Here is a 27,678-nt window from a genome sequence, read left to right as displayed (position 1 = left end):
GGTTTTCAAGTTTGAGATGGGACTTTATGCAAAACATATGCAAATCGACCACAGTCTAAAAATTCCGTCTGTTCTCCAGCCCCTCCTCTAGTCACAAACAAGCGCGGCTGGCGCGGGGCAGCGGTAGTCGGGGATCGGGTGGGGGACGGGCCCGGGGATGGCTGTCCCGGAGGCGGGCCCGGGGCGGGGCCTGGGCGGGGCCCGTGACGCGCCGAGTCGGCCGGCTTGGGGGCTGGACCTCAGCCTCTCCCAGCCTGGGGCCGCCGCGGCACCAGTGGTGGCTCAGCATCTCCAAAAGGGGCCCTCCGACTCCTCGCTGGGCCAGTCCGGCGCCGGGTCGTGGAGCCCCGCGCAACTCCCACTGGCCTCTCAAGGGATCCCTCCTCCAGAGTTTAGAGCAACTTTCCCCTCCCCCCCCGCGGCGGCGGCGGCTCGGGGACAGTGGCCACCTCAGGTAGCTGAACCCCGGGCCACGCTCCCCGCGCCTCGGCTGCGCGCGCGCGCGCGCGTCGGTCGCCCCGGGTCTCGGTGCACGCTGGGGATTCCAGAGCTCGGCTCTGAGGGCGAGATGCCCCTGGGACACATCATGAGGCTGGATCTGGAGAAAATCGCCCTGGAGTACATCGTGCCCTGTCTGCACGAGGTCGGCTTCTGCTACCTAGACAACTTCCTCGGCGAGGTGGTGGGCGACTGCGTCCTGGAACGCGTCAAGCAGCTGCACTGCAACGGGGCCCTGCGGGACGGCCAGTTGGCGGGGCCGTGCGCCGGCGTCTCCAAGCGGCACCTGCGGGGCGACCAGATCACGTGGATCGGGGGCAACGAGGAGGGCTGCGAGGCCATCAGCTTCCTCCTGTCCCTCATCGACAGGCTGGTCCTGTACTGCGGGAGCCGGCTGGGCAAATACTACGTCAAGGAAAGATCCAAGGTAGGACGCGCGCGGGTTCCCCGCCACCGCTGTAGCCCGCGGGGACTGGGGACTTGCGGAGCCCGCGGTCTGTTGGCTTCTCGGGGCTGCGAGTGAACTTTAGTTTTTCACCTGAGAAGCGGGCAGTCGGTCTGCCTCCCCCTCCCCCACCCCTCCGAGCAGAAATCCAGACTGAGGGACTCAGGTGTGTCGTTACGGTGACCTTCTGTTAACTGAAATAATGGGTCCGGTAGGTGGTGCGAACCGGACAAGCTCTGTTTTTTTTTTTTTTTTTTTGGTCTGATTGTAACACGTGAATGTTCTCCAAGGTCCAGACGAGGGACAGGTTATTGGAAACATTGCGTGTGATCTGAGACACGTGCGAATTCATGCTGCTAAATGGCCACTTGAAAGTCACCTACTGTTGTACTTCATGGTGTTCAGAGCTCTTTTTTGAAAAAAAGAGCGCGCTTCAAGGCTTCTGGAGACGGTTGTGATTTTTTAGTGTGGCATTTGGTGTGTGGAGTTTGGCAGGTGGGAAGAAAGTTGCCCCGTGAAAGAGTAAAGCTGCTTTTCCCTTTTGAGAGGTGCCCTTGGCTTGTTGCGCCCAGGACGCTCCTAGATCAACTGCTTGATTAGAACATTCATTCTCTCCTGGTGCTGAGCCCTACACCGCCACCACCTTCCCTTTCCTAACTCTCAGATCCACTGAAAACAGCTAGTTAAGTGATGGGGAGTACACCTTAGGAAAGAAATCCCTATTTTTGTTCACAGGGCCAGAAGTGACTCCCTGGGTGGTAATTTATCTTGGAAACATTTACAGGTAGATTGGCAGAACTATGGGGCCCTGTGGTACCCTGATGTTGGTCTGTGTACCTTACTCTCCGATAGTCCAGCTACTCGGGTCTTTTCTACAGATGGTAATTCTGCCATTTTCCAGTGGCAGTTCTGAGTGATTTGCCCTTTTATTGTGGACTGGTCAGGGGGCACGTGGAGCTATGGAAAACTTTACATTAACACTAGTGAGGCAAGTGTGTGCTAGCACGAGAAGAAAGGCGCACTATTCTTCAACAATACATGTAGTATTTCTCAGTTCAAGACTGACTGTTTGATAAAACATATCCTTATCGTCTCATCTCTCTCATAGATCAGGACAGTTTAAATAAAGGGCAAGTGGTGAAGACTGGAAATGTGTGGAAAGGAAGAGGTTGGAGTGGGGGAACCCAGTTGTTGAGAAAACACATTGCTGTATGCCTTTCAAGCCGGCAGGACATAAATAGAATGTCAGTGAGCACTTACTAATCAGACACAAATAAAGTAAATCTTGGGAGAAAATGCTGCTTTCTAAATTTTATTTTGATTTGGTGAAAATTCGGTTACCTGGACTCTGGAAGGTTGACGTTGAAGTGTTTCTTTGCTCCTTTATCGTTTGGGTGATTAGAAAGCCATTTGTCTCGGTTAGTTTTGGTTTTGCACCGAGTGACCTTGCCTCCCTGGGGCCGGAATGGGGAGGGGGGAAGGGCCGGCCTCAGTGTTGCAGAAGTGGGTGTTGCTTCAGTCTGGAAGAGCAGATGACTGCCTTATCAGTTTTTCAAGTTTCATTTCAGCTCAGGTGCTAAGATTTTACCCCCAGCATTCTGGGAACGTAATTTGCTCAGAGGGAGGGCAGAATTAGCTGGTAGAAAGATGTCACGAACAGATTTGAAAGTTAGGTGTTTGTATTTACCTGTGACTTAAAGGACCCTCCGTGCTAGGGTTGTAGGCTGGAATTTGACTCGACAGATTGAATGAGAAACACTGTGCACGCCTGGGTAAGGGAAAAGAAAGATCTCTAGATAAGATTCTTCAGTTATAGATTCTCTTCTGGAGAGAACAAACAACTTCTCAGTTAACCCTTTCAGAAGGTGACTGAAGTGAAAAGAGAAATACATGTTTTGCCCCTAGCTAGATCTCCAGCTTTTCTTTGGTTGTTTTTGCACAAAGCTCTTCATTCCGGTCCTTTAGAAAAATCACCTCTAGGCTGGGCTATTCCTTGGCCAACTGGATTATTAGAGTCAAAAATAAAAAAGGCTTGATTGGCCTGTTATACAGTTGTCCTTAGCTTTGTGGCCTTGGGTCTTATTAAAGCATGATTTACAGTAGTTTCACATTAATTTAACTTTTTCTCTTCTCTCATCTGAGTGCCTTACTCCATGCTGCTTCCCAGAGTAGTGATGTAAACCCAGTTTGCAGCTGCATCCTCCAAGCAGGTTTTGAGTAGAAACTAAATTTTTGAAAGGTGGGATGTATACATTTATCTTCAAAAGTTATTTCTAAGGTTTTATTATGGAAAATCTCAAACATGTATATGAGGTATAGAGGTCAGTGTAGTGATTTTTGCTCCCATGACCCATTTTCAGCGATCGCAACAGTTTTTTTTTTTTTTTTTTGATATTTCTTGGGGTTTTATCTGTTAACCCACTCATCCTAATTAAATACTTTTTTCCCCTTAGACTTTTAAAGGTCATTGAATAATGTAAGAATGCCCCTTATCTCAATGAAGCAAAAGCAAAAACAAAGGCGCTGGGAATAAAATAGAAATATATATATGTTGGACCTAAAGTTGAAATTGTGAAAGAGACTGGAAAGAAATGTTAAAGGGTTCCTCCTTACTGCCAAAAAAGGTGTTACAGTCAGAATTTATCTTCCTCCACTTTGTTGGAGAAAAATCCAAGGGTGCTGGAGACCCTCTGGGGAAGGAGTTTCCTAAAATGCACAGCGGCATGGCGCCCCCTAACTTCAAGCATGGTCATTGCTTCCAGGCTATCAAGAGATTTCTTATCTATTACTCCCTTTTGGAGAATTCAGACCCCATCCAAGATAAACAGTGGTCATAATTTGCTCCTTTTGCTTTGGCTGCCTAGATCTTGGAAATGGCTGTTTTCCAGAGAACGTGTAATTTATGGAACCAAATGTTCTCCTGCTTGAAGCATCTCACTGTAGGCTCACTATTTAGTCACTTTCAGAATAATAACTACTTTTTATTGAGCTGTTTGCCCTGTCTGGCACGGTGCTAAGCACTTTATAAACACTGTCTATCTGATTTAGCCTTCAGAATCACAGTCTTCAGCAAACTGAGTGATTAAATCATTTCCCCAAGGTCGCAAATTGAATGGTAAGCCACAGTTTATCCTATAGGTGTTAGGGACTTAGGCATGGGCTCGGGAACTTTGTGGCCTCAGGTAAGTTGTTTACTTTTCATAAAGTGTAAAATGAGGGGTAATAATACCTTAAAGCTTTTGGGGGGAAGGAGTATTAAATAAGATAACGTACATAAAATTCTTAGTGGAATTCTATACCTCAGTGAATATTAGGAGGCTGTAAGTGGAGGATTTAGAATTCTAACCCAGATCTGACTCCAGGGTTTGTGTTCTTGACTGTTCTCCTTTTCGCCCTTTGATTTGTTGAGGGGCGTTTGCTTTGTGTGGGGTGCTCTGCAGGGCCCGAAGACACCAAGGTAAACAGGCATCAACCCTGCCTTACAGAGCTTCCATTCCCATGTACTGTGGAATCGTAGGATCCTGTAGTCCCCACTCAATTAATTCTCAAGCTTAAAACAGCAAAAAGACAAAAACCTAAGCATTGAAGAAGAAAGCGGAATGCTGGGCTAATGTTTTCTTTCTGTTATTTGCAGGGAAAGTGTTCGCTAACAAGGTTGGTTGGTAGGATCCCCTGCCTGGTGTAGTTCTGGACAGTGGGGTCACCAGAGTTGTATTGTGAACAGATAGATCAGCCCTCCTGAAGCAGCACAGACAAAAGATGACTCAGCAATAAGTTGTGAATAAAAGAAAATGTGTTGCAAGGTAGTAGACCTGTTCCTCTCCAGCTGAGCACTGACAGTTGTGGCCCACCGTTCTTCGGTGATATCGGGAATATCTTTGCCTCAGGGGCGCTTCTCATGGTTGCAAAAATGGCATAATATACGTCAAAGATTAGGATATGTCTCAGGACCCAAATGCAGGAAATGTGATCAGGGTTCACAGAAGACTGGGGCCGTGAACTAGGAACCTGAAAGTCCAAAGGACAGCTGGTGTGTTAGTTGTTTTCTCTGAAGGTTTATGGCCCTCATCTTTGCTTCTCTGAGTGTGCTCTTGAATTCTGCCCCAATCTACTTACCATCTAGCTTTGGCTCCTTCTCCATGCATCTGGCTCAAGATGGCTGCCTCACAGTGGCCACCTCAGCCTCAGTCTGAAATCAACAGAAACTTGACGAACATTCTAGAATCCTTGTTTTCATTCTCTGGAGGAAAGTCTGAGGGTTTCACCTTGGTCTTGGGGACCTGTCAGTCTGGGTTGGGGTGGTAGTGGGAATGTATAATCATATGAAACCACAGTTGCCAGGGCTGAAGAAAGGTCCAGTTCTTAGAGCATGGTGTTTGGGGACTAGACACCATGCACAGTGTCTCTGTAATTAAGACTTTAAAAGTCTGTCTGAATAAGATATTTTAGGGGGAGACTCCCTGAGTTTGAAGCACTGGACTGTCTTCTAGTAGGTATGTGAAGAATGTCTAGAAAAGGTTTTTATTTCAAAATAATTGAACTCCTGGAGGAAGGATATTAATTCAAGGAAATAATTTGTAGGATACAACCTTAGTGACAGGAAAGCAAGTTTCACCATTGGGTGGGTTTTCATAATATTCTTGGTGAATTTTGTTGAATGACACTTAGGAACAAGGAAAAGACTTGGTGTGTGTGTGTGTGTGTATGCACGTGCACGCATTTACCTTGTAATTTCTTTTGCTCAGTTTTGGGCCCCTGGCCATTCCCCCACAGCTTACCTGCTTGCATTGAAGTTGCAAATCAGTGGGTATCAGCTTCATTTATTTATTCACAAAACATTAAATGTCTTGCACTGTGGTGGACCTGTACACGGATATGCAAAGGGATGTGGAAAGTGATTATAAAACTACCTAAAAAGAGGGGCATCTGGGTGGCTCAGTCGTTAAGCATCTGCCTTCAGCTCAAGTCATGATTCCAGGGTTCTGGGATCGAGGCCCACATCAGGCTCTCTGCTGAGAGGGAAGCCTGCTTCTCCCTCCCTCTCAGCATGGGCTCCCTCTCTTGCTGTGTCTCTCTCTGTCAAATAAATAAATAAAATGTAAAAAACAAAACAAAACAAAAAAACTACCTAAAAAGAAGTACATTGAAAACGGAGGAGGGTGAGATAGTTGTCACCAACTTTGCTTTTTCTTTTTCTGGTTAAACAGTCCCCTTGTTCACTGATTTGTCCTGTTTGTTTCTCTTCTTTGGGCTCTCAACAGTTTCTCTGTTTACTTAAAACGAGAAGTGACCAAAATGTACTTAAAATTTAAGTGATCAGAAATACACAGACCTTTAATAAGAGGTCTTTAGAGCTAGAGAGGTATGAGAAATCACACCTATCTTGTTCGTCAGTCAGTCAGCAGGTAAGGTGTTTTTATATTTGGAGAGATGAGCTCTTTCGCAAGCCATGGGGAAGGGATTAGGGTGTGCCTTGGGCTGGAGCAAGGAAAGGTGTTCTAGAGAGGGGCTGGCCTCGTGAGTCAGGTAGACTAGGAAACAGGGTCCTTAGGTTAATTCAGCCACCTCAGCATGCAACTTGGGAATTTAAAATACAGTGAAGACTTAAAATTGATAGACACTCTTAGGTGGAATTATGTGTGCTCGACTTTTGGGTATCATGAATTATCTCCCTTTCTGACCTTGTTCAGCTCGGGCAAAATTTGTAAATTTCTTCCTGTATCCTGACTCTGGCTAGAAAAATTTCAAATTTGTAAATAACAAGCAGCCTTGCATGTTACAACACCATTCCGAAGACACACCATGTATAGACGATTTCTCTGCGGAAGCTCAGGTGGGGTGGTTTAACCCAGCAGGAGTGGAGGGCGTCTGCGAAGTATCTCCAGGCACCAGCGCCATGCCCTTCAGGATGAAACGTGGAGGACCTCGCCTGTGGGCCATGTTTGCTCCGTTTGGCAAGACCTCTGCCTCTGACACACCCTTGTGGCCTTAGGTACATTAAGTGACATTTCGACCCAAGTCTATTGAGCACCCAGGAAGCAATTTGCTGGCTAGCCTTCTAGGCTTTGCAGGTAACCTTCCAGGGAAGGTTCTTCGTTCCTTTTTTCATTCTTACAGCAACAGATTTGACCATTCCTTTGTAGTATCACTTCATAGTTGTTAAGTAATATTCCTCTAAGAAATGGGTGTCGTTTTCCTCTAGTGTTTGTCAAATGCTGACGTTCTGACAGTAATGATAGTTCAGATGTATTCTGCTGGGCCCCTGCCAGGGGTGCCCAGCGGGTAGTGGAATCCAGAGGCACTGGAATTGTAAATGCGACAGACAAATCATTTTATGATGCCAGACTAAGGAATTCGGTTTTGGCAGGTGGCCAGGAGCCGTTGATTTGGCTCACATTCAGAGCCCTGTGTCTGTTTGCCAAGAGAGATTAGTTAGCTTGGTTCATTATACATAGAATTTATACCCTGTTTCCCTTGATTATCTCAATCTTAAACCAGGGTGGCACTTACCTGAATTTCGTATCTTCTTTCAATCATGATCTGTGGGTTACATTCCTATTCTTGGTTTGGTGAGTCAGGAGGGACTGAGGGTTGTATTTTTCACCCCCTCCCCCAACTTGATCCCAGCCTTACGGACCTGTGGGTGTTCGGTCGTATAATGCAGGCTTTCAGATCCGGGACTGGATTCAGTTTGTACCTCCTTGCTGGCCAGCCCTCCTGCTCTGTGGCACAGGAATCTCTCCTTATCAGGCCATGCCGGGTTTTCATCCTACAGGAGATAGAGTGATCAGTGTTTCTCAAGTTCTGGAATAAGTGTGCCTCTTTCATACTAAATGTTATTTTTCCTTCCAAAATGAGGCCAAAATGCTATTACCATATTTAAAAAGTTCCGAGCTACAAAGGATCAGAGAATATGATGGTAGCCTTGATTAGTTTTTCACTGGGAAGGAAGCAAAATGACAAACTCAATTCCAGGTGTCAGTGACATCTATTTTTGGTTCTGCTGGGGGAATGTGAAGTTGTTTTGAAGTGTTGGGGATAATATTCTTTTGAGCATTGCTTGGAAGTGGTAAGGACCTACGGTTTTAAACAGTCTGGATTTCTCTGGGAGCTTTGCTCTGTGTTCTCCCGACGCAACACAGCACATACAGCAAAGATTCTGCCTGTGCCCCTCATTCCACGCCCTCTCCTATGTCTCCTGTCTTTCTAGTTAAACCTGAGAGAGAGCTCGGTGCTCCACACAGAACTGACAGGGAGTCTGTGTGTGTGTGTGCTTCTGGGTTTTTTCTGGATGGCTCCTTTTGGACTCATACGGTTCTGCAGGTTAATTTGAATTACTGGAGTGGGGGGGAAGAAAAAACCCAAAACCTTTTCATTTTTCATTTTAATTTTTTAATAATTTCTTTTAAGATTTTATCATCTAAGGAATCTCTGCACCCAACGTGGGGCTCAAACTCACAACCCCAAGATCAAGAGTCCCATGCTCTAGTGACTGACCCAGCCAGGCACCGCCTATACACAAAATATTGGGGCACCTGGGTGGCTCGGTCATTAAGCGGCTGCCTTCAGCTCAGGTCATGATCCCAGGTTCACGGGATCGAGCCCTACATGGGCTCCCTGATCGACTGGAAGCCTGCTTCTCCCTCTTCTAGTAGCCCTGCTTGTGTTCCCTCTCTTGCCGTGTCTCTCTCCGTCAAATAAATAAAATCTTTTAAAAACAAACAAACAAAATATCAAACACTCGGGCAGGAACATGCAATATTTTTGGTTCAAACTTGGTCTGTTTTGGATTTTTGTTTTTGTTTTGTTTCAGGTTCATTTGTGGAACCTCAGGTTTTGTCTTTTTTTCTTCAAACCTTTTAACTAAATTTTGTTTTGCTTTCCTAGTAGGAATCCCTGAGGAGGGAATTATTTTAAAGAGCCTTATTTTAACCATAAATCACCTGCCTTTGTTTCTTGCGAACTATCACTCTGTGATCCATTTTAATGTGATTTTAATGTGGTTTTGCCAGAATGTAAGTAGTCCAAAACCCAACACTAATCATGTCATCTCCATGCTTTCTGCAGACTAAACCACGCTCTCACCCCAGTGTCTACTGTATGTGCTACAAACTTCTTATCGTGTCATTTAAGGCCCTCCATGTCTGACCCCATTTGACCCCATCTGACCCTACTATGCTTAATCTCCTGATGACCGACTTCTCCCTCCCACTCCCTGAAATTCTGGAAGCTGATTTGCCAGGCACACTGAGCGTCCCTGTTGTCTTCTACTGTTCAGAATCCATCTTAGTGACTTCTCCATGAAGCTGTCCCTCCTGCTTCCCAGAACTCTGTGGGTAGCTCAGTCCAAGCCTCCCTGCTACCTACAGACATACCTGTATTTACTTACTTAGTTACCCTACCCTCCATTTACTTACAAACTCAGGCAGAGACTGTTAAGCTTGAAAGAAACTTCTAGTGCCTCGGAATAGTCTCTTAAAATTCATAGGTGCTTGACTTAATTTCATTATCTTCAAAAGGAACTTTGATTTCAAAGGATGTCAGGGTGTCAGAAAAGCTATAAATATTTTGTTAGGTGAAAAAAAGATTTTGCAGTGTGGCCCCTAATTTGATGTCAAAGTCTTTAAATATTTTATTATATTAACATGCTATGAAGGAGCATCTCAAAGACAAGACTTTGGCTTTATGAGGTTTTTTTCCCCCTCAGTTGTGAAATTTTATTCTTGGCCCCAGCAAGTACCGGGGTCACGCCCAGATCTTGGCAGCTCACACATTCGGACAGGTCTGGAGCCGGGAAGCAAGAAAACCCCGGACCGTGAGCTTCAAGCCCTGGCTTCTGGCAAGTGGTGTCTCAGGACCCTCCATCTCCACTTCTTTATGAATGAGATGGATTTTTTTTTATATATATATATATAAAGTTCTATTTAGTTGGTACCTACCACTAGCCCTAGGATGGGCATTTTATTTTACATTTTCATTCATCTCACCTTGACTCTGGGCAGGCCTGTTTTCTGAGCCTTGCTTTCCTCATCTATACCATGGCTATGATAACTATTTCTCTGCCTCCGGGATTATAGGGAATTAAATGAAAATTGAGACTGAATTTCCATCTGAGAGGGCAAATGGGTGCTCTCAGCACTTCTTATTTGATTCCAGAAGCAACTCCTACCAGCGGTCACACTCCAGCGCTGACATGACAGTAATCCTCAGCCATGCCACCGAGTTAAAATTGGGATGTTTCCTGCCAGCTTTAGGAATCACACTGCCAAGCCTGGGCCAGAAACTGCCTGAGGAATTCCTCTCCCTTCCTGCTGTTACCAACCTCCTCCGGGTACCCACCACCCTCCTCAGATGAACAAGCGCCGGTGGTTGGTGACTCTCCACCGTCTAGGAGGAGGCGTTGCTCAAAAACTCTTGGTTTGGCCACAGAATCGCCATGGTTTGCAGAGTGGGGTGGTTGGGTCAGCTGCATCAGCCTCATCTAGAAACTTGCCGAAAATGCAAGTTCTTGGGCCTCTCCCCAGACCTCATCAGTCAGAAGCTTGTGAGCCCGCCAGGTGATTCTCACACTTGCTCAAGTTGGAGAAACAGTGAAATGAATCAGAGGAGGCTGAACGGGGGTGGGGCTGTATCTTCCTACACTTTCACTATTCGTGAGAAAATTAGAGTTCAGTCGTTTGCTCAGATCTGAGTGTATTTATTGCTAAGACGAAAACATACAAGCACGTGAGGCTCATCTGGGAGATTTCTGAGAAAAACCCACCACCTGTGAACATGTTAGGACTTTCTTGCTGTTGTTTGTATCAGTAAACAAGTTTTCTAGAGCCAGAATTGGAGTGCAGCTTGGAACTGATGGCCCCCTCTTTCTGTGAAATGGCGGGGGCGGGGGAGGGGGGGCGTGGCGGTGAGAATCTTGGTTAAGGACTGCGGGGTGTGGCTGCCCTCCAAGAAGTGGGAGCTGAAGGCTCCACGAGGATGATGGACAGGCCCCTCATGATTTTGAATGAGCACAGACCACATGCATTAACTGCCTGGCTTAGATGCTAACTGCCTGTGCTCCCTGTGACTCCCACACGGAAGCCTAGAATGGTCTCTGGCCCACCAGGGTTGGGGATGGCTGCCCCATGGGAGACCTGAGAAGGCAGACGGGAGGAGCTCTTTGGGGGTGGGCTGAAAAGCTGACAAGCAAATCCAGCTTGATGGGAATCGATGATAGGACCTGGAGAAGGGCTGGCAGGAGCAGCTGCTTGGCCTTTTCTTCCTTCTGCGTGGAGGCCTTTGAATCCCCAGTTAAAGGTTTGAGTCTGCATCTGGTAAGTCAGGAGAGTCATCTGAGAATCCACCTCCTTGCTTTATCTTGGAGTTGAAGCGGTTGCCCTGGAAATAAGAGCACCTGTTTCAGTTAACAAATGCTTCCTGATATTTTAGAAGTGGTGTTTAGTGGTAGAAGGACCATGCTTAGTTCTACAACGTTCCATGAGTTACTTTGGGTTTCTCCCCCGCTATAAACTGGGGCTTTGTATGGGTCTTAGAAGAACACGGGAACACATAAATGAATGATCCCTGTCCCCTAGATTCAGAGCCAGCCACCCCTTTATTTCTAGTCTCCTTACTGCGCCCCCAAATAGTTTATACTTTGCTCTTAGAGGAGCCTTTTCCTTTCTTCTCCTTTAAGTTACCCCTGTGGGTCTCACCCCTCCTCTGGGCTTCAGTGGGCCTGTAGCCAGCGTATTGTAGTTAACATGGTTTTTAGAAAGTTCTGTGTACAGTGATTTCTGGTTGACACCGTACTGCTGGAGTTGTCTCCTGAGCAAGCTCGGCGCGTGAGTAAGGACAGCTTAATCTCATCTCTGGCATTCCTTTGTGTTTACCAGGTGCCTCTCCTTTGACAAAACACTTTTGTATTTCCTTGAAGATTTTTTTTCCCTTGGTCATTTATCTTCCGACTTTGAAACAAGTGTGAAAACCTTGGCGGGTGTTGACCTGAGCTAACAAGAAAAGGTCCCGAGATGCTGACCTCCTCCTATGGAACCCCGGGCCTGGGAGCAGCCCCTAGGGGCCCCGGGTTTAGAGTGGGCGTGAGTTTGCCCTTCAGTGGGAGGATCTGAAGCAAAGACCCTGTGGACAGCTGGTGCTTTCCACCAGGAGTGAATCAGTCTCCTTTACCCTGTGCTTCTGTTAACCGCTCTCCTGCCTTGAAGCTTTCATTCACAGACTCAATACGAGCGCCCTTCTTTTTCATATTTTTATCTTTTTTTTTTTCCCCTTTACAGTTTTCTACGATTATGGAATGGGTGTTAGGCAAGGGTGAGAGGGATTTAAAAGCTTCAAGTAGAACTGAAGATCTCTGTTCTCCCCAAACGGGTGACTTGGCTAGATGAAACTCCTGGTGCCTCAGTTTCCCCATCTGTAAAATGGACCTGAAGAGGGCTCCTGCCTCATGGGGTTATTTATGAATATTGAGTGAGGGAATATTCATGAAGCACACGGATCAGTGTCAGGCACGTAGTAAGCACTATACAGAATGTTCAGTAAATCAGTGTGTTTCCTCAATGTCGTAAGTTCTAATTCCAGCTTATTTGCTGTGTGTCAGTTCTTTAACTGAGCTGATACATTTTGCCAGGTGTTGAAGGGCACATGAAAATATAAGATCTGGCTTCCTAGAAAATAATCTGACTTTATTTTCTCCCGCATAGCTGCAGTATCCCTAGAGAATTGCAGGTAGTGTTTTGGCTGGTTTCTCTTAGCTTAAGATTGTTTCAAGGCATTTTTCATGATGTGTTTTGACTGGTAACTTTTTTTTTTTATTACCCATTTATAAAATCTTGTCTTCCCAATTATATTTGAGTTATGATTTTTTTTTTAACATATTTGAGGATTCATGGCTGAAGAGAACTTAAGGACAGACATGCCTAGTTTCTGAGTCCTGCAACCACAAACATTCTTGTTTTCTCTTATTTTCAGAGCCTTTCTGAGAGCTGCAGGTAAAGTTTTGTTCTTCTGATAAGCCTATTTCTAACATCAAAAGAAGTCAAATATTGTGAGTCCCTACCCCCATATTGCCTTAAGGATTAGTCATGAATTTGTTTTTCTATACAAAGAAGATAACTTGGAGATGGGGGGTGTGGTGGTTAATGACGTCTACTAAGAACTTGGGGGCAGGGACTCCTGGCCAAGGCTGCTGCTGACCCGGATGGTCAGGAAATGAAACAGGATGGTGCGTGGAAAGTGCCACCCCAGAGGGCCACCTGGCTACACAGGTCCTCAGGAAATGGCAGCTGTTAAAGTGTGGAGAAAGGCATTGGAAAGGATATGGTTAAACGCCTCTCTTAATGTCCTTCACCCTGAGTCTGGCTGACTGTTGCTGATTTCATAAGTGCAAGGAAGCCCTTATTCAAAACATTTCTCTGGTGACTCTGGGAGCGCCGGGGGAGGGCTGTCCTCTACCGGTTCCCTCCGCAGTCTGCCCTGCGGTGTGCTCGGGCGTGGGCTAGCTGCCACCCTCACGCAGCGCACGTAGCCCTGTCACTCAGCCGTCACCCTGCTGGCCGGGAGCCAGGCCTCTTGGGGGGAAGGGCTGCCTTTCCAAACCCAAACAGACTGTATTGATATGTCCATGTTCCCCAGCCTGTTTACTGTGTTTAATTGCAGAGCTCTGGCTGAATCCTCTCCAAGGAGAGGAATTAACCACAATTCAGAAAGGAATGACAATAGTTTCTGAAATTCTTGGCCGCACAGAGTTTCCACGGTCTCTCCAGGGAGAGTGATTCACTCAAGTTCATGCACGAAGTGCAGGATTCCCTGGAATAGAATCTTGATATAGTGCAGTCAGACTTTACAGGCGTGTGAATCCCCTGTGATTTTATGCAGACGTGTGTGTGTGTGTGTGTGTGTGTGTGTGTGCGCACACATGCATTTCTGGGGTGAGGATGGGAACCTAACTCTTTAATGAAGAATTTCAAGGAGCTTTGGCATCTGGTAAAACTGCCGTCATTGAGCTAGGAAAACTAAATCGAAGGTTCTAGAGTCTGGGTAGTTGGTGGTGGTTTGGATGATTCCAGAGCTAGGACCAAATTCTCAGTAGAGTTGAACAAGGGCACGGATGGAAAAGTCTACCTGGAGACAGGTTTTCAAGTGAAGATAGTAAATTCCCTGCCTTCACATGCACGATGCTCTCACCTGACCTGAAAGCGGTGGATAGACCCTCATCATCAGAGCAGCTGAGAGTGGGTTTGGCCTTATTACTTTTCATTTTCAGAATTACCAGTGCTCTTGCATTTCAACAAAATCCATGCATGGGGGGCATGATGATTATTGCTGTAAATTGAAGGTGAGGTTTTGTTTCCCAGTGCTCTGGGTTCAGGAAGAGGCTTTTCTTTTTTCTTTACTTTCCTTTTTTTTTTTTTTTAAAGTCATTAGGGCTTGAACTCAGGACCCTGAGATCAAGATGAGCTGATATCAAGAGCCAGATGCATAACCCACTGAGCCATCCAGGCACTCCAGGAAGAGGTATTTTTAGTGTGGATTTAGAACAAATGAGGAAGGCAGAAGTGGTTCTCATTATAGAAATAGAATAGCAGAAAACATTTGAATGAACAACTTGAGGTTTGTTGAAAGGATTACTTACTTACGGTTGTAGTTGTCTGGTGTTCTGACTCCTCTGAATTGTCTGGTCAGATACTGAGACTTTGGGAAGGGGACATGGTAGGTAGTTGGCCAAAGCTCATGTTATTGCCCACCAAAAGCATATTTCCTATTTTTTCCTCATTTTGTTACATAAGTCTTTAACTAGAAGCACTAGGCGGAAGGAAACAGCTAGGTTTGCTCTTAACCAACCAGATAGACAACAAGCAAGATGCCAAGATAATTCGTGACAGTTTGCAGAGTTTCCTGCTTTGTTCTCAAAAATGCCTACATTTCTACAACTAATTTCTTCATGCCAGTCTGGATGAAGTTAGAGTGAGTGTAAAAGTTTTCGAAAGTACTTTTTATGTTCATGAGCGGTTCGTCATCACCTTGAGAGTTTGCTTTTTTGGTTGTTGTTCAATTTCAGATGAAGGCTAGAACTGTCAGAAGTGTGAACTTCACAGAGTGACTTTTCTGGAAACTCTTGGAGGAAGCCGCACATGGTTGCCTTTATCTTGCAAAGATGCCTTATGAATATTGTACAGTAGGAATTTAAGTGACAACAGTGGGTCCATGAGCGGGTCCTTGAAGATTACATACTCCTGAACAAAGAACATGAGGAAAGGCTAATGCAGTAATCCCACCATTTGCTTTCTTGTCCTCTGGATTTAACTTCCTTGCCTTTGCAAAGGATTTTTGTAGTTCTCTTCTCTCAGTCCTTGTCAGAGCCAAGTGGAAAACCATGGAAAATGACATTTTGGCTTAATTTATCTTTAGTTTTTTGTTTTGTTTTGTTTTTCTTTTCTTTCTTTCTTTTTTTTTTTTTTAAGAATAAAACTTGGAAAGATCATGCCTCTTCCAGTTTCTCTCTAGCCTTTCTTATGGTTTACCTGCATATAGCAGTTTGAATACTTCTAATTTTTGCTTTTCTTTTTAAATAGGAGAACTTCAATTTTAGAGCTAAGGTCTTTGTTGCAGGGACTAACACTCCCCCTACCCCGTCCTGAATTACCAAATGGGACCCCTTCCTCAGTGGGGGCCTCTGTGAATACAGGATGTAAAGCATACAGCCCGAGGACTGCCCTGTTCACTGTCCCCATAAAATGTGTGTGTTTAAATATGTGCTGAACTCCAAGCACCCAGAAAAATGACCCTGGGAGTATAGCCTTCAGCTCCTTGGGCCCAGATCTGACTAGGAAAATTGGCAGGTTTATCGCCTTGGCGGTTGTCACCCATCTATAAATTGGACCCATTTCTAGCCAGAAAGTTTGAACTCTTACCTTTTCTACTATGGTGAGCTGCTTGGCTATTTTTGCAAGCTAACAAGCTACATCATCTCCTGTATTTCTTCTCAAGTCTTTACACACCCAAGTTCTCTGTGTGGTTAACTGTCTAATGGTGGAGAGAAGGAGGACCCTGTCCAGAGCCCACATGGGGGCAGGACCAGAGGAGGCCCATGGGATGTGGATGGCATTGAAGGATGAGGCCTTACATTTGGACGGGGTACATCTGAGCTGGGCGAGGAGAGATGGGGGAGTGCCCCCCTGGAGCTCAGGAGCTGTCCCAGAGTAGCTTGACTTCTTAGGAGACCACAAACGGCGACCTCAGAGTACAGCCTGATGTAATTTTTTGTGACCTTGATTAAAAAATTGGGATAAAAACCATTCAAGAGAGTTTATACGCAGATCTGCTTCGGTTGCCTATGTGTCTCCTAAAATCTGTGGATTTGGAACACTGGGCCTTCGTTGCAAAGACCTGCAAATTTCCTGGTTGTAGGCAGCAGAGCACACATTCCGGAGGTCACACATTATATTCCTGATTAGCTTCAGTCATTTCTGTTACTTGGAAGCACCAAAGCTCTTTGAGTCAGCCAGTCCTGGATTTGAAGCTGCAGAGTACTTAAGTAGAATCTGATCCTTGAAGGGGAGATATTCAGAAGCCCTGGCTGAGGGGAATAGCTAAATATATAGTGAAAGAAGCAGCGTTTAGTGTATGCCAGGCCTCGAGCTCAGCATTTTACAGGGCTTAACTCCTTCAGTCCTCATAAGCCCATTTTACAGATGAGAAAACTGAGATAGGAAGAGGTTAAGTACAGGTTATCCTGTACTTTGGTTGCATTTTATTCCATATATGTGTGTGCTCAAGGGCATTCATAATTGAAAGCAAATCCTTACAAAGACTGACTGGTATTTCTGTCTAGCAATGAGAGGGGTCTAGCATTTGGCAGTGGACCAAAATATAGGCTTGAAGGTCACTCAGCCAGGCAGCTTTGAACTTATGCTATTCTTGACACATTTTTTACAGTGGATTCACATTGATTGCAAATTCTATGAATAAAATGAGTTGATTAATATTTTGATGTGCTACATTCAATTTTACGTAAAAGGCCACTTTATAACTTGTTTAAGACCAAGTCATACTAGTGAATCTGACTCCAAAGTCATGAGCTATGTGAGGTATGTTTCTCTAAAAATCTAGGTCGTTCCTAAGGAAGTGGTTAGTCTAATCAGAGGCTGGATGGGGCAGACGTATCACCTTTCCACCTAGGGGTCTAAAATGATTGTCACTGCTGAGGAGACAATATGTGTCCCGGCCTGAATGTGGCCACCCAGATGTCTGGAGCACCTGTCTCTGGTCTAGAGCCAGCCTGGGAGGGTTTCACCCCTCCACTCATTTCCTTCTGCTACAGAGCTCTGGAAAGGCTTCCAGGGGTGGTGGTGGTAGGTTGTTGTGGGGCACAGCGGGGTTGGAGGAAGAAATGATGAATGCATAAGGGGACACGGGATTCATTTGCACATCCAAGAATGCAAATCTAGGGCTGTATTGTATGGACTGCTGTGGGCCACGCTAACATGTCACTAAAGTTCTATAAATTTCAGGTATCAATCTAGTCAGGAAGTTTTGGCAAATAAAGAGTCTGCCATTAATGAGTCGTCCTGGTCAGTGCCAGTGTTACTGCTTGGCATGTTGATCCTGTGATAATTCAAGTGCTCTGGCCCCGTTTTTACTATTCCGAAGCGTTCTCTGCCTTTATACATTATAAACCCCTTCCCAGCCTCGATGAGACTTAAATCACCCTGCAGTTGAACCCATCTGTTTCCGGGGTTTGTTTCTGTCCCGTGCACAAGTTGGCCCAGAAATGCATGCCCCGTTGCTGAACGGAGCCTTGCTTCTCAGGACATCCTTACCTCCTGGTTCTAGACTGTATCAGAGACCAAATAGCTGGGAGCATGCCCAAGCCAAGACCTATCGCCTGTGGCTCATGTCCAGAAAACACTGATAAAATTGGCCTGTGTCATTTCGACAGGCCCACTGAGGCCCACAATAATTTCCTTCCATTGTTTGAGACTTGATGCTATGGCTTCAGAAAGCAGGAGAGAGGGCGAAGATTTGCTCTGGCCAGAAAAATTCCCTCTGCTCCCCTTCCCTAAGCAATCAGATCTCTGCTGACTCTTAGGGGTTTTGTCCTAATAAGTTCCTGGGAGGGTCTAGCTCTTTTTCTGTGTGTGTGTCTGTGTTTTATGGATATTAATATTTGTAAAGGAGGTACTCTTGTGAGTTTTTATCTCTTTTTTCAGTATTTACTGGAGACTGCATTCTGAGGTAAACAGTTGTTTCGTAACACCCTGAAGAACCCCGGCGCTCCTTCTAGGGTTGCTGCTTAGCTGGAGTCTCAGACCTTCAGAGGCCCTTCAACCTGTGCCCCTCCTTCTAGAAAAGAAACTAAGCCCGGGATCACATAATTAGTTGCTGACTGAACCAGATGGCAGGCATCCAGACCACTGGCCTTTTCCGTAGATTAGGGCTGTTTAAGAATATAAGATTATATAGCATTGACGGAAAGCTGCTTCTTTTCAGGGCTTCACAGTGGGGAGAGGCTGAGATGGTAGAGAATCTTGCCTATAATTGTTTGTGGCTTAAGTGACTTTCATTATTGGCTCAGTGGTGGCTCTTATAATCCTAATAGCTGCTTCCAGGGATGAGTAATTCCCTAGTCATTATAGGTGACTTCATTTATCTCTTCTTCCCAGCCAGGCCCATCGTTTCTGCCTGCTACTGATCAGCTTTCTCCAACCCATCCTTCGCTTGATGGTACCATCATTTGTTAAATCTTGATTGCAGTGGCCTCAGAACTCCACTTTGTGGATGAGGTTCAGGCCAACAGCCTCACGTCAGCTCCAAGATATGACATTGCATCAACATTGTAGATGGTCAAAGGCAGGATACAGGGATCGATAGGTGCATGAGGGGTAGGTGATTTCAGTGTTAAGGTCATTGTAAAGCCAAGTTACTGTTGAGCCTTACTCTTCTTGTATGCATAGCGTGTGTGATGCCTTTAAAGCGACACTCTTTGTTAGTGTTTTCATGCTACTGCTCACGGTGACTTGGCAGCCACAGTATGGAAGCTGATTCATTGAGCCGCTCGTGCATTAATTTGGACCTCTACCTGACTGATCATTTTACCAGCAAAACAGCCCTGCCCTTTATGAGGGACAGTACCAACTGATCAGTACATACATTTTGAGGATAGGTTTTTAAAATGATGGAAATCTTGGGGCAGCTGGGTGGCTCAGTCAGTTAGCGTCTGCTTTCCACTTAGGTCATGATCTCAGGGCATGGGATCGAGCCCTGTTTTGGGCTCCCTGCTCAGCTGGGGAATCTGCTTCTCCCTCTCTCCCTGCTCATGCTCTCTTTCATGCTCTCTGTGTCTCAACTAAATAAATAAAATCTTAGAAAAAATTAAAAAATAACAGAAATCTTGGGGCACGTGGGTGCCTCAGTTGGTAAAGCATCTGACTCTTGATTTTTGGTTCAGGTCTTGATCTCCGGGTCTTGGGATCGAGCCCCATGTTGGGTTCCATGCTCAGCGGGGAGTCTGCTTGAGATTCTCTCTTTCTCTTCCTCTACTCCTTTCCCCTACTTGTGCTCTCTCTCTAAGATAAATAAATCCTTAAAATAAGATGACAGATACCTCTGTTGATCTAGGTAGAATGTAAACTTACTCTGTAGAGGACAAAGCCATTTGCTAATTTATTTACTTAATCACATTTTAAACAGACACCTTCCATGTGGCAGGCACTGTGTTAGGCACTAAGAAAGCATCAGCCGATAAAATAGGAAAAATATCCCTTTCCTCATCTTATGTTGCCAGTTCCAATATCTTCCCTGCATATGTCTCATCCCGATGAAAATATTTTAGGAATAAAGGCAGTATCCTGTGAAGAGAACTAGTTTTTGCGCTTTGCCCATTGTTTCTACTCCTTGCCGTAATCTTCCCATGGAACAATTAGAGGTTTGGTACCTGCATAATAGTAATTCTCTAATAGTAATTTTTAGTAGGATTTGTTGGTATGGCTTTCTACTTTATTCCTCCGCCTGGCTGATACAGGTAGTGCCTGGGCAAAGGAAGAGAAGAACTTCTCTGTCTGATGTGATAGTTATCAGTAGGCAAGAAGACAAGCATTGAGAAACATACTCTGATGTTTCTGTGGCTTCATCTATGAATTGGACCTGATTACGCTGCCTGTGGTAACAAATTGGGGCACAGCTTCCTTCCTTCCGACTGATCCTTTCTGTCCTAATCATTTTATTGAGCAGGCCTGATCTTTTCCTTCCTTGTGATTGGTTCCTGTTTCTTTGTCAATGCCAGGATCTTTAGCCATTATTCTAAGACAGCGGGTGATTTGATCAGATTTGGTGGTTCAGGAGCACTTCCTATAAGGTATAATTCCTAAACTCCATTATCTAGTGGTCTGATTTTGTGGGTCTAGGATGGGAGCCCAGAACCTGCTTTTTCAAAGAGGAGGATTAGAGAAAAGAAGGGTATCCTCATGATGCTGTAGCTGGGTTACTGTCTAAAATATTCTAGGACTGTGGGAATATTGCTGAACCACTTTCCACTGGGGCTGAGTCAAAAGGTATGACTTGGCTGTTAATCTTACATGACGAAGGATCTCGATTTATGTACTGTCCATGCAGTTAAGGAGCCCACGGCTGCCTGTAATGTCACATAGCACCGAAAGAGACTGCATTACTCTGCTGTTCCCCAGTGGGAGAAGGTGTCTCAGCTTTGTTAACCGGCTTTCTTGGGATGTCTCCACAGGCAATGGTGGCTTGCTATCCAGGAAATGGGACGGGTTATGTTCGACATGTGGACAACCCCAACGGCGATGGCCGCTGCATCACCTGCATCTACTATCTGAACAAGAATTGGGACGCCAAGGTACAGTGGAATAAAGGGAGTAGAGCGCGGGGCTAGAGAACTCTAGGGAAAAAATTCAGATGACTTAGAGGAGTTCATGATTCCCATGGATGACTCTTTTCTACTTCACCATTTCCTTTTTTTTTTTAACCATTTTCTTTTTGTCTCCTACTGTGGTGTTAGTACTTAAATTGACCAGATGAAAATAATGGATGTGAAGTTAATCGGGAGGGGTGGGGGGGGGGCGTGGGGTGGGGGGGCAGTAGGAGAGGGTCATTATTAGGTTATGGGAAGGGTGGTTGATAGGAAGAAGGTAATTTACTATTTCAGGAATGGGGAATCAATTTTTTTTTTTCTTGCCTAAACCAGAGCTGATAGGACTTTCAGTGCACAATAAGATACATACTTTTTCCTTCCAGCAGCAACATTGACAGAGTCCATAAAAATAGAACTAACTGTAGGATATAAAACCGGCCCCAAGTGAGATTTCCCACACAGCCCTCTCGGGGTGACCTGTCTCATTGGTGGCTGCTTGCCATGGCTCACCATGGTTTATGAATGTCAGAGGCATTCTGGCTTATTTTTATATTTTTGAACATATAGATACATACAGATAGGAAGTCTGGTTCCACGCTTACGGACGTTTGTCTGGAATTTGTATGCTTTCCGAAACTTAAGGATGATTTAGGAGTCTGAGAAGTCAGAGAACTTTTCAAGCTCATTTGGCTTTTGAACCTTCTGCATCTCCATTTCCTGTTCATTGGGGCAGATACTGGTCATCCTGAAGCACAAGGATATTTTATCTGGTGTCAGGGAAACAAAACCTGGGAAACCAGTGAGTCAGATGTCTCTTCTCCTCTGTGGTAACATGCCTGGAATACATCCCTTAGTTGTCTTTTAAAATCTTTAAAAGATAGTGTTATAGGCAAGAGAGTAAAGTTATCAGGTCAGTGATAAAAAGTCACGAAGTATGAAATCATGCAACAAATACATGAGTGCCTGTTAATGCCAGGCCTTGTGCTATGCAGAAACATTGATGTGTGGGGCCTGGATTCTACCTTGATATGGTTATCCCAGCAGGCGTTCGGGTGTACATATTTTTTTTTTTTTAAGATTTTATTTATTTGACAGAAATCACAAGTAGGCAGAGAGGCAGGCGGGAGGTGGGGGAGCAGACTCCCTGCCGAGCAGAGAATCCGATGCGGGGCTTGATCCCAGGACCCTGGGACCATGACCCAAGCCGAAAGCAGAGGCCTTAACCCACTGAGCCACCCAGGCGCCCCATGGGTGTACATATTTTTAAGAAGAAATCCAAGGAAGAGACTGATGCATGTCCTAAAAAGTATAGATAAGGTAGTCGGAGTTCAGAAAAAAGAACATGGACTTCAGCTGCTGAGATCACATAGGAGCTGGAGCAGTTCAAAAGAAAGCTGTAAATTCTAATTGAAGGGGATGTTATGTGTGATGACTGTCCTAGGACGTTCTTAATATTAGATGGAACCCTATGAAATTTCCAGTGGGTTTTTATAGGTCAAAAACACTCAGATGCTGATCGTTTTGTGTGATTGGACCTAATAGCACTCCATTTTGTGTCCAGGGGTTTCATGACTGGGGGTAGGAAGGTTTCATTCCATGTGAGGTGGATAAGGAAGAATGACTAGCTAAGTTGGAAATAAAACGAAATACAAGGTGTAAGGCTGTGGAGAATTTTGGGAGTAATGCACACCCGGACTGGAGGTTGGAAGATGGCAGGGTCTCCAGATGAGGCTGAAATACTATTGGTAGTTAATTATGTGTGAGGCTAGGAAATAATCCATCTTCTTTGTGGCCCTCAGCTACACGGAGGGGTCTTGCGGATATTTCCGGAAGGAAAGTCATTCATAGCGGATGTGGAGCCCATTTTTGACAGACTCTTGTTCTTCTGGTCGGACCGCCGGAACCCGCATGAAGTCCAGCCTTCTTATGCGACCAGGTAATAGCCAGAGCCATGATGCCTCCTGAGAAACTTCTGTATAAAACCCAGTTCCCAGAGAAGTCTCTAAACTCATGTCCCATGCATACGAAGGACCAACTGCTCTCCAAGGCTGATAGCTAACCTGTTTGGAGGCGATCACAGTTGAAGGGGAAACTAGATTCCTTAGGTCAGCTGGAACTATTAACATATTGTTTTCCATAATGTCAGCTGGAACTAATAACAAATAATTTTCCATTAGGTGAGCATGGTGGATTCTCGATTTCCCATAGTGCCTTTCCCTTTCTCCTTTGCTACTCCTCCCTTAAACCCATCTAACTTTGAAGTAGACCTAGAGAGTTTTGGTCATCACATATCAGGAATTCTGATGGTTAACTCTGGATGAATTTATAAGTTGCCTGTTGCAAACAGAGAGAGAACCTTGAGAAAAGAGGAATTTGTTCTGACTTCTTTCTCTTTTTACCCTTTCCTTCCCTTCAAGTTGGTTTGGGCCCAGTGTACCCATCATGTCCCAGTAATGGGATTTTTAAAAGCCCCTTCTTGAGTTGAAGCATGAGAAGATTTTCAGGGGAACATGACGAACTTGTTTAGTATTAGACTAGAAACTGTTGATATAATCTTACTTTCGGAATATACCTTTCATTGTCTTTGTTTTATGGCCCGAGCTGTAAACCAGGCGGTGGCCCTGTGCTGTGGGGATGCAGCCCAAACTGGGAATTGCAGTTGGGGGCAGGAGGAGACAACTGCGATAGAATAATGACTGAACCTTAACAAGCCTAACTAAATTAGAATCGCATTTAAGATTTATAGGTGCCCCCCTCCAAGGAATCCCAGATCTGAGCCCCACACAGTGTTGCATATTAAATGTCAAATTGGAATGCGCCCTAGGTGAGCAGGTAGCTGATTCTCCCCCCAGAGCCTGGTTGTGGCTTGTTTAATAGGGTACGATAATTGGGCCCTGTCATTTGTGCCAGCATTCCCTCGGTATTCCCCAATCTCTTGATCACCCAAGTCACAGGAGAAACATTAGCAGATGTTGATGGGAAGCCCTTGAAAAAAAAAAAATCAAGGGCTATAGGAATTCCAGTAGCTAATAATAATTAGAAAATGAAACTTTCTGAAAACTCATGCATGAAATGATTCCTATTACAGTCTATCCCATAGATGGGATAAAGCAAATTAGTGGAAACACAATAGAAAGCTTGAGGGCATCATTATTCTGTTGCATCCTTGCCTCAGTATCCAAAACCAAAGAAAGCAGGTCAAAAGAGTTTTAAGTGTCCTGTTGTTTAAATAATTTGCTCTTCAAAGCTTTTTGCATCTGTCACCTCCTCTTCTCCGTGTCCACCGTGACACTCCGTGTCCACCCCCCCCCCCCCACCAGCTTGGGTCTCTCAAGTCTTGAGCAGAATGACTCCCTTTGGGGTGCCTGGGTAGCTCAGTTGTTAAGCACCTGCCTTTGGCTCGGGCTCAGGTCATGGATCCAGGGTCCTGAGATGGAGCCCTACATCGGGCTTCCTAAGCCTGCTTTTCCCTCTCCCCCTGCTTGTGTTCTCTCTCTCTTGCTGTCTCTCTCTCTCTCTCTCTGTCAAATAAATAAATAATCTTAAAAAAAAAAAAAGACTCCCTTCTAGTCCTTTCTGTGTAGATCATCTTGACCTGTTACATTATTCGTTGAATTGTTTGTCTCCCATATGAGAGTCTGAGCTCCTTGAGAAAGAGGCAGATTTATTCACAAAGATCATTTGAATTCCCATTGCTCAGGATAATGCTTGCTTCATACTTGGAATTCCTTACGTGTTTTTTTACATTTAAATAGAATTGAAACCAGAGAAGTTTATTTTAAATTAAAATTGGGATGAACTTCTAATAATAGGGAGAACTTTAAATGTTGGCTTTATGAATGACTCTGATGTGAGATTTATAATAAGTATTTTTTATTTTTTTGGTAGTATTTCTAAACTACTTTTCTTACATCTGCTTATCTTTCACAGATATGCTATGACTGTTTGGTACTTTGATGCTGAAGAAAGGGCAGAAGCCAAAAAGAAATTCAGGAATTTAACGAGTAGGTGTTCGAAATTTTTCTGTGACTTTTAATGGGGTCAGTCTGTGACTTTTATTTAACATTTATCTATGTATTCTAATAAATACTTGAGCCTTGAATAATGAGCATGGGATTAGGGGTGCTGACCCTCTCTCCAATAATCTTCATATACCTTTGGACTCTCCAACACTTAACTAATAATTGCTTCCTGTTGACAGGAAACCTTAAATATAAACCATTCAATCAACACATATTTTATATGTTCTATGTGTTATATGCTGTATTACAATAAAGTAAGCTTGTGAAAAGAATGCTATTAAGAAAATCATTAGGAAGAAAAATACACTGCTGCGCTGTATTTATTGAAAAATACATGTGTAGAAGTGGACCCCTACAGTTCAAACCCATATTGTTCAAGGGTCAGCTGTATTCTGTTTGGTCTTGACTGGGGCTTAGCTTCATAAGTAATGACATCTTGGTGGGCTAAATCCTGAAACCCTGGCCTTAGCTGTGCTGGAAAAATCAGAAAAAAATGCAAAGGACCTCCCCTATGAATGTCCACTGATTGTGTGACAGTAAATAGTTAACTTTCTCTCATTAATGTTCACCCATCAAACATAACATTCAGTTTGGCCCATGATTTTGGCACATTGCATAGGGGATACAATGGAGCCCAGCTAGAATGGTTAAATGTATTATATTGGTGTGGGACTGTAACTTGTCTACAGACACTCATGTAATAACTACCTGAATATGTCCTTTCCATTGTTAACACCATTCCTGTCCTGCCTCTAGCTGTAAGGCAGCATTTCCCAAAATATGTCATACTGAAACATCCTGCTAGTGGTCTCGCCATGTTGGTTTGTGAAGGGAAAACTTCTGGCCCCCTAAACATGGGAAATGTTACATGCTGTGTCCTTCTCTCGAAGACTTACAGTGGTCATTGGCATATTAATCAAGAGAAGTTAATCTAAGATTGAAATAAAGATATGTGCAGCATTGCCTATTACCCATTTGGTACCAAAGAAAACACATTGTGCTGAGTCCTATGGGGGTGGGCATCATGCTCAGCTTTGGATTATAAAATGGGAGGTGTTCACTGGAGGCTTTTTTGATGCCATTTGTGGCATTAAACTCATCAGATCTGGCTCCTTACCCTCTTCATTTTCTCTTCTGTCCCCAACTCAGGGAAAACTGAATCTGCCCTCACTGAGGACTGACTGTGCTCTGAAATCCGCTGGCCTCATTCATTTTGGTAATGGTTCCTTCTATCTCTTGAAGAGTTGAGATCCAAAGAAGGCCTCTCCCGTGACTTGGTGACAAGAAGCCCCCCTACTGCTTGCGTCATTCACATCCCTGTCTTACGTATGGTACTTTGTGTTTTCTTGCCAAGACTGCATCCACCTTCAGACACTCTCTTTGCCAGATGAACTCATTTGCTAACTCCAGAAATACCTGCGGACGACCTAGCTGGCCAGCGGTTGAACTGATAGATTTCATAATACTGGCTACCAACACAAGATCCTGGAAGCATGGGCAAGGGAACGACTCTTACTTGCACTTTATGTACACTTCCTGGTTTGAAAGGAGGAGGTTTGCAAAGAAAAACAAAATGGCGACAGATGCCGAGAGGCATTCATGAAGCCTTAACAGCAGGAAACAGAAATTTGTGTCATCTGAACAGTTTCCAGATATTCTTAATCCCGGGCTATTTTTGGGGGGGGGGGGGTTCTGGAGAATTATCACAACCTAATGACATTATTACCTCTAGAAAGAGCTGCTGTCATTGTCATCAATTTAGAAGTATCCTGTGGGTGGACACTCTCTCTTTCCTGGTCCTGTAACCTGGATTTGCTGCCTGTGCCCCATTTTGCTGAAAATAGAGTTTTCTGGTCAAAGGTGATCTACCATCTATTTTTTGTTTTCATTTGTTAGTTGAGAACCTAATTCCCCAAAGGCAAAAACTAGACCTTAGTTGTTTGGGTTACTTTGTTGAAATGGAATTTGAATTTCAAGCAAAGGGGAAAAGAACCCACTTGGTAGGTCGTGCAGAGGCAATAGCCTCTGGGAGCTAGTATCAAAAGATGTGGGTCTGCTAATACACTGTAAACCTGTGTGCATCTTGGATTGTCTGAGAATGGCAGTGGGGTTGGAAATGTAGGCGCTCCCGCATTCCAGTTTTCCTTTTTAATGAGCTCACCCTTCTTGTTTAACAGAATGAGAAAATAAAAAAAAAAAATGGGGTGGTGTATTTTAAAAAGGAAAAAAATCCCAGAAGGCTATTTTCTGTCCCTAGTAGCCTTTCTTCAACAGAATTGACTCTCAGATCCACTGTGGTTGGCAGTATGTCCAGAACTATGGAATTTACCAGAAATGGGGAAGGTCCTACTATTGCAGTGAGCATAGGTCCCACTGTCTCAAGAATCCTGAATTGTGCACCTATTTTATGAAAGTTAGTCTTCCTAGTTTTCAATTCCATTCTCATGTTTTTAACTCCCATTAATTTCTTGCATACAAATCCCGTGAACATGAAAGAGCCAGAAGTATATTCTTTTGTCATTTATAGATACATATACTTTCCAAGAAAGAAGCTTTCTCCCCCCACACTCCCCATTTCTGGTTTTGGAAAGTTCCCAGATAAGACTTGTCTTCATTCTCACAACTGCTCTATTTTTTTCATAGTGCTTATCACCTTCTAACTTCCTATGTAATTTACTTATTTATTATGTTTATTGTCTCGTTTTCTTTCTCTAGAGTGTAAGCACAATGAAGACAGGGATTTTTGTATGTTTTTAATCAACGGAATGTACTCCCAGCACCTAAAATAGTGCCTGGCACGTTAAGGGCTCAGTAAATACTTTATTGAATAAACTTGCTTTCCTACCTTA

The 27,678-nt window shown here is 44.5% G+C and overlaps 1 protein-coding gene across 1 annotated transcript; it reads left to right on the top strand.

The window, feature by feature from the left end:
• The first annotated feature begins 231 nt into the window (after positions 1-231).
• EGLN3 (egl-9 family hypoxia inducible factor 3) lies at positions 232-27,678 on the top strand. The gene is made up of 5 exons (XM_032344011.1): positions 232-925; positions 20,673-20,792; positions 22,607-22,743; positions 24,738-24,811; positions 25,979-27,678. The coding sequence occupies exons 1-5, from the start codon at positions 569-571 to the stop codon at positions 26,008-26,010; spliced, it is 720 nt and encodes a 239-aa protein (XP_032199902.1). The 5' UTR covers positions 232-568; the 3' UTR covers positions 26,011-27,678.

Source organism: Mustela erminea, chromosome 5 (assembly GCF_009829155.1).
Source record: "Mustela erminea isolate mMusErm1 chromosome 5, mMusErm1.Pri, whole genome shotgun sequence".
NCBI lineage: Eukaryota > Metazoa > Chordata > Mammalia > Carnivora > Mustelidae > Mustela > Mustela erminea.
Note: the sequence above shows the minus strand (reverse complement) of the source record. Positions and strands in the feature narration are given on the sequence as shown.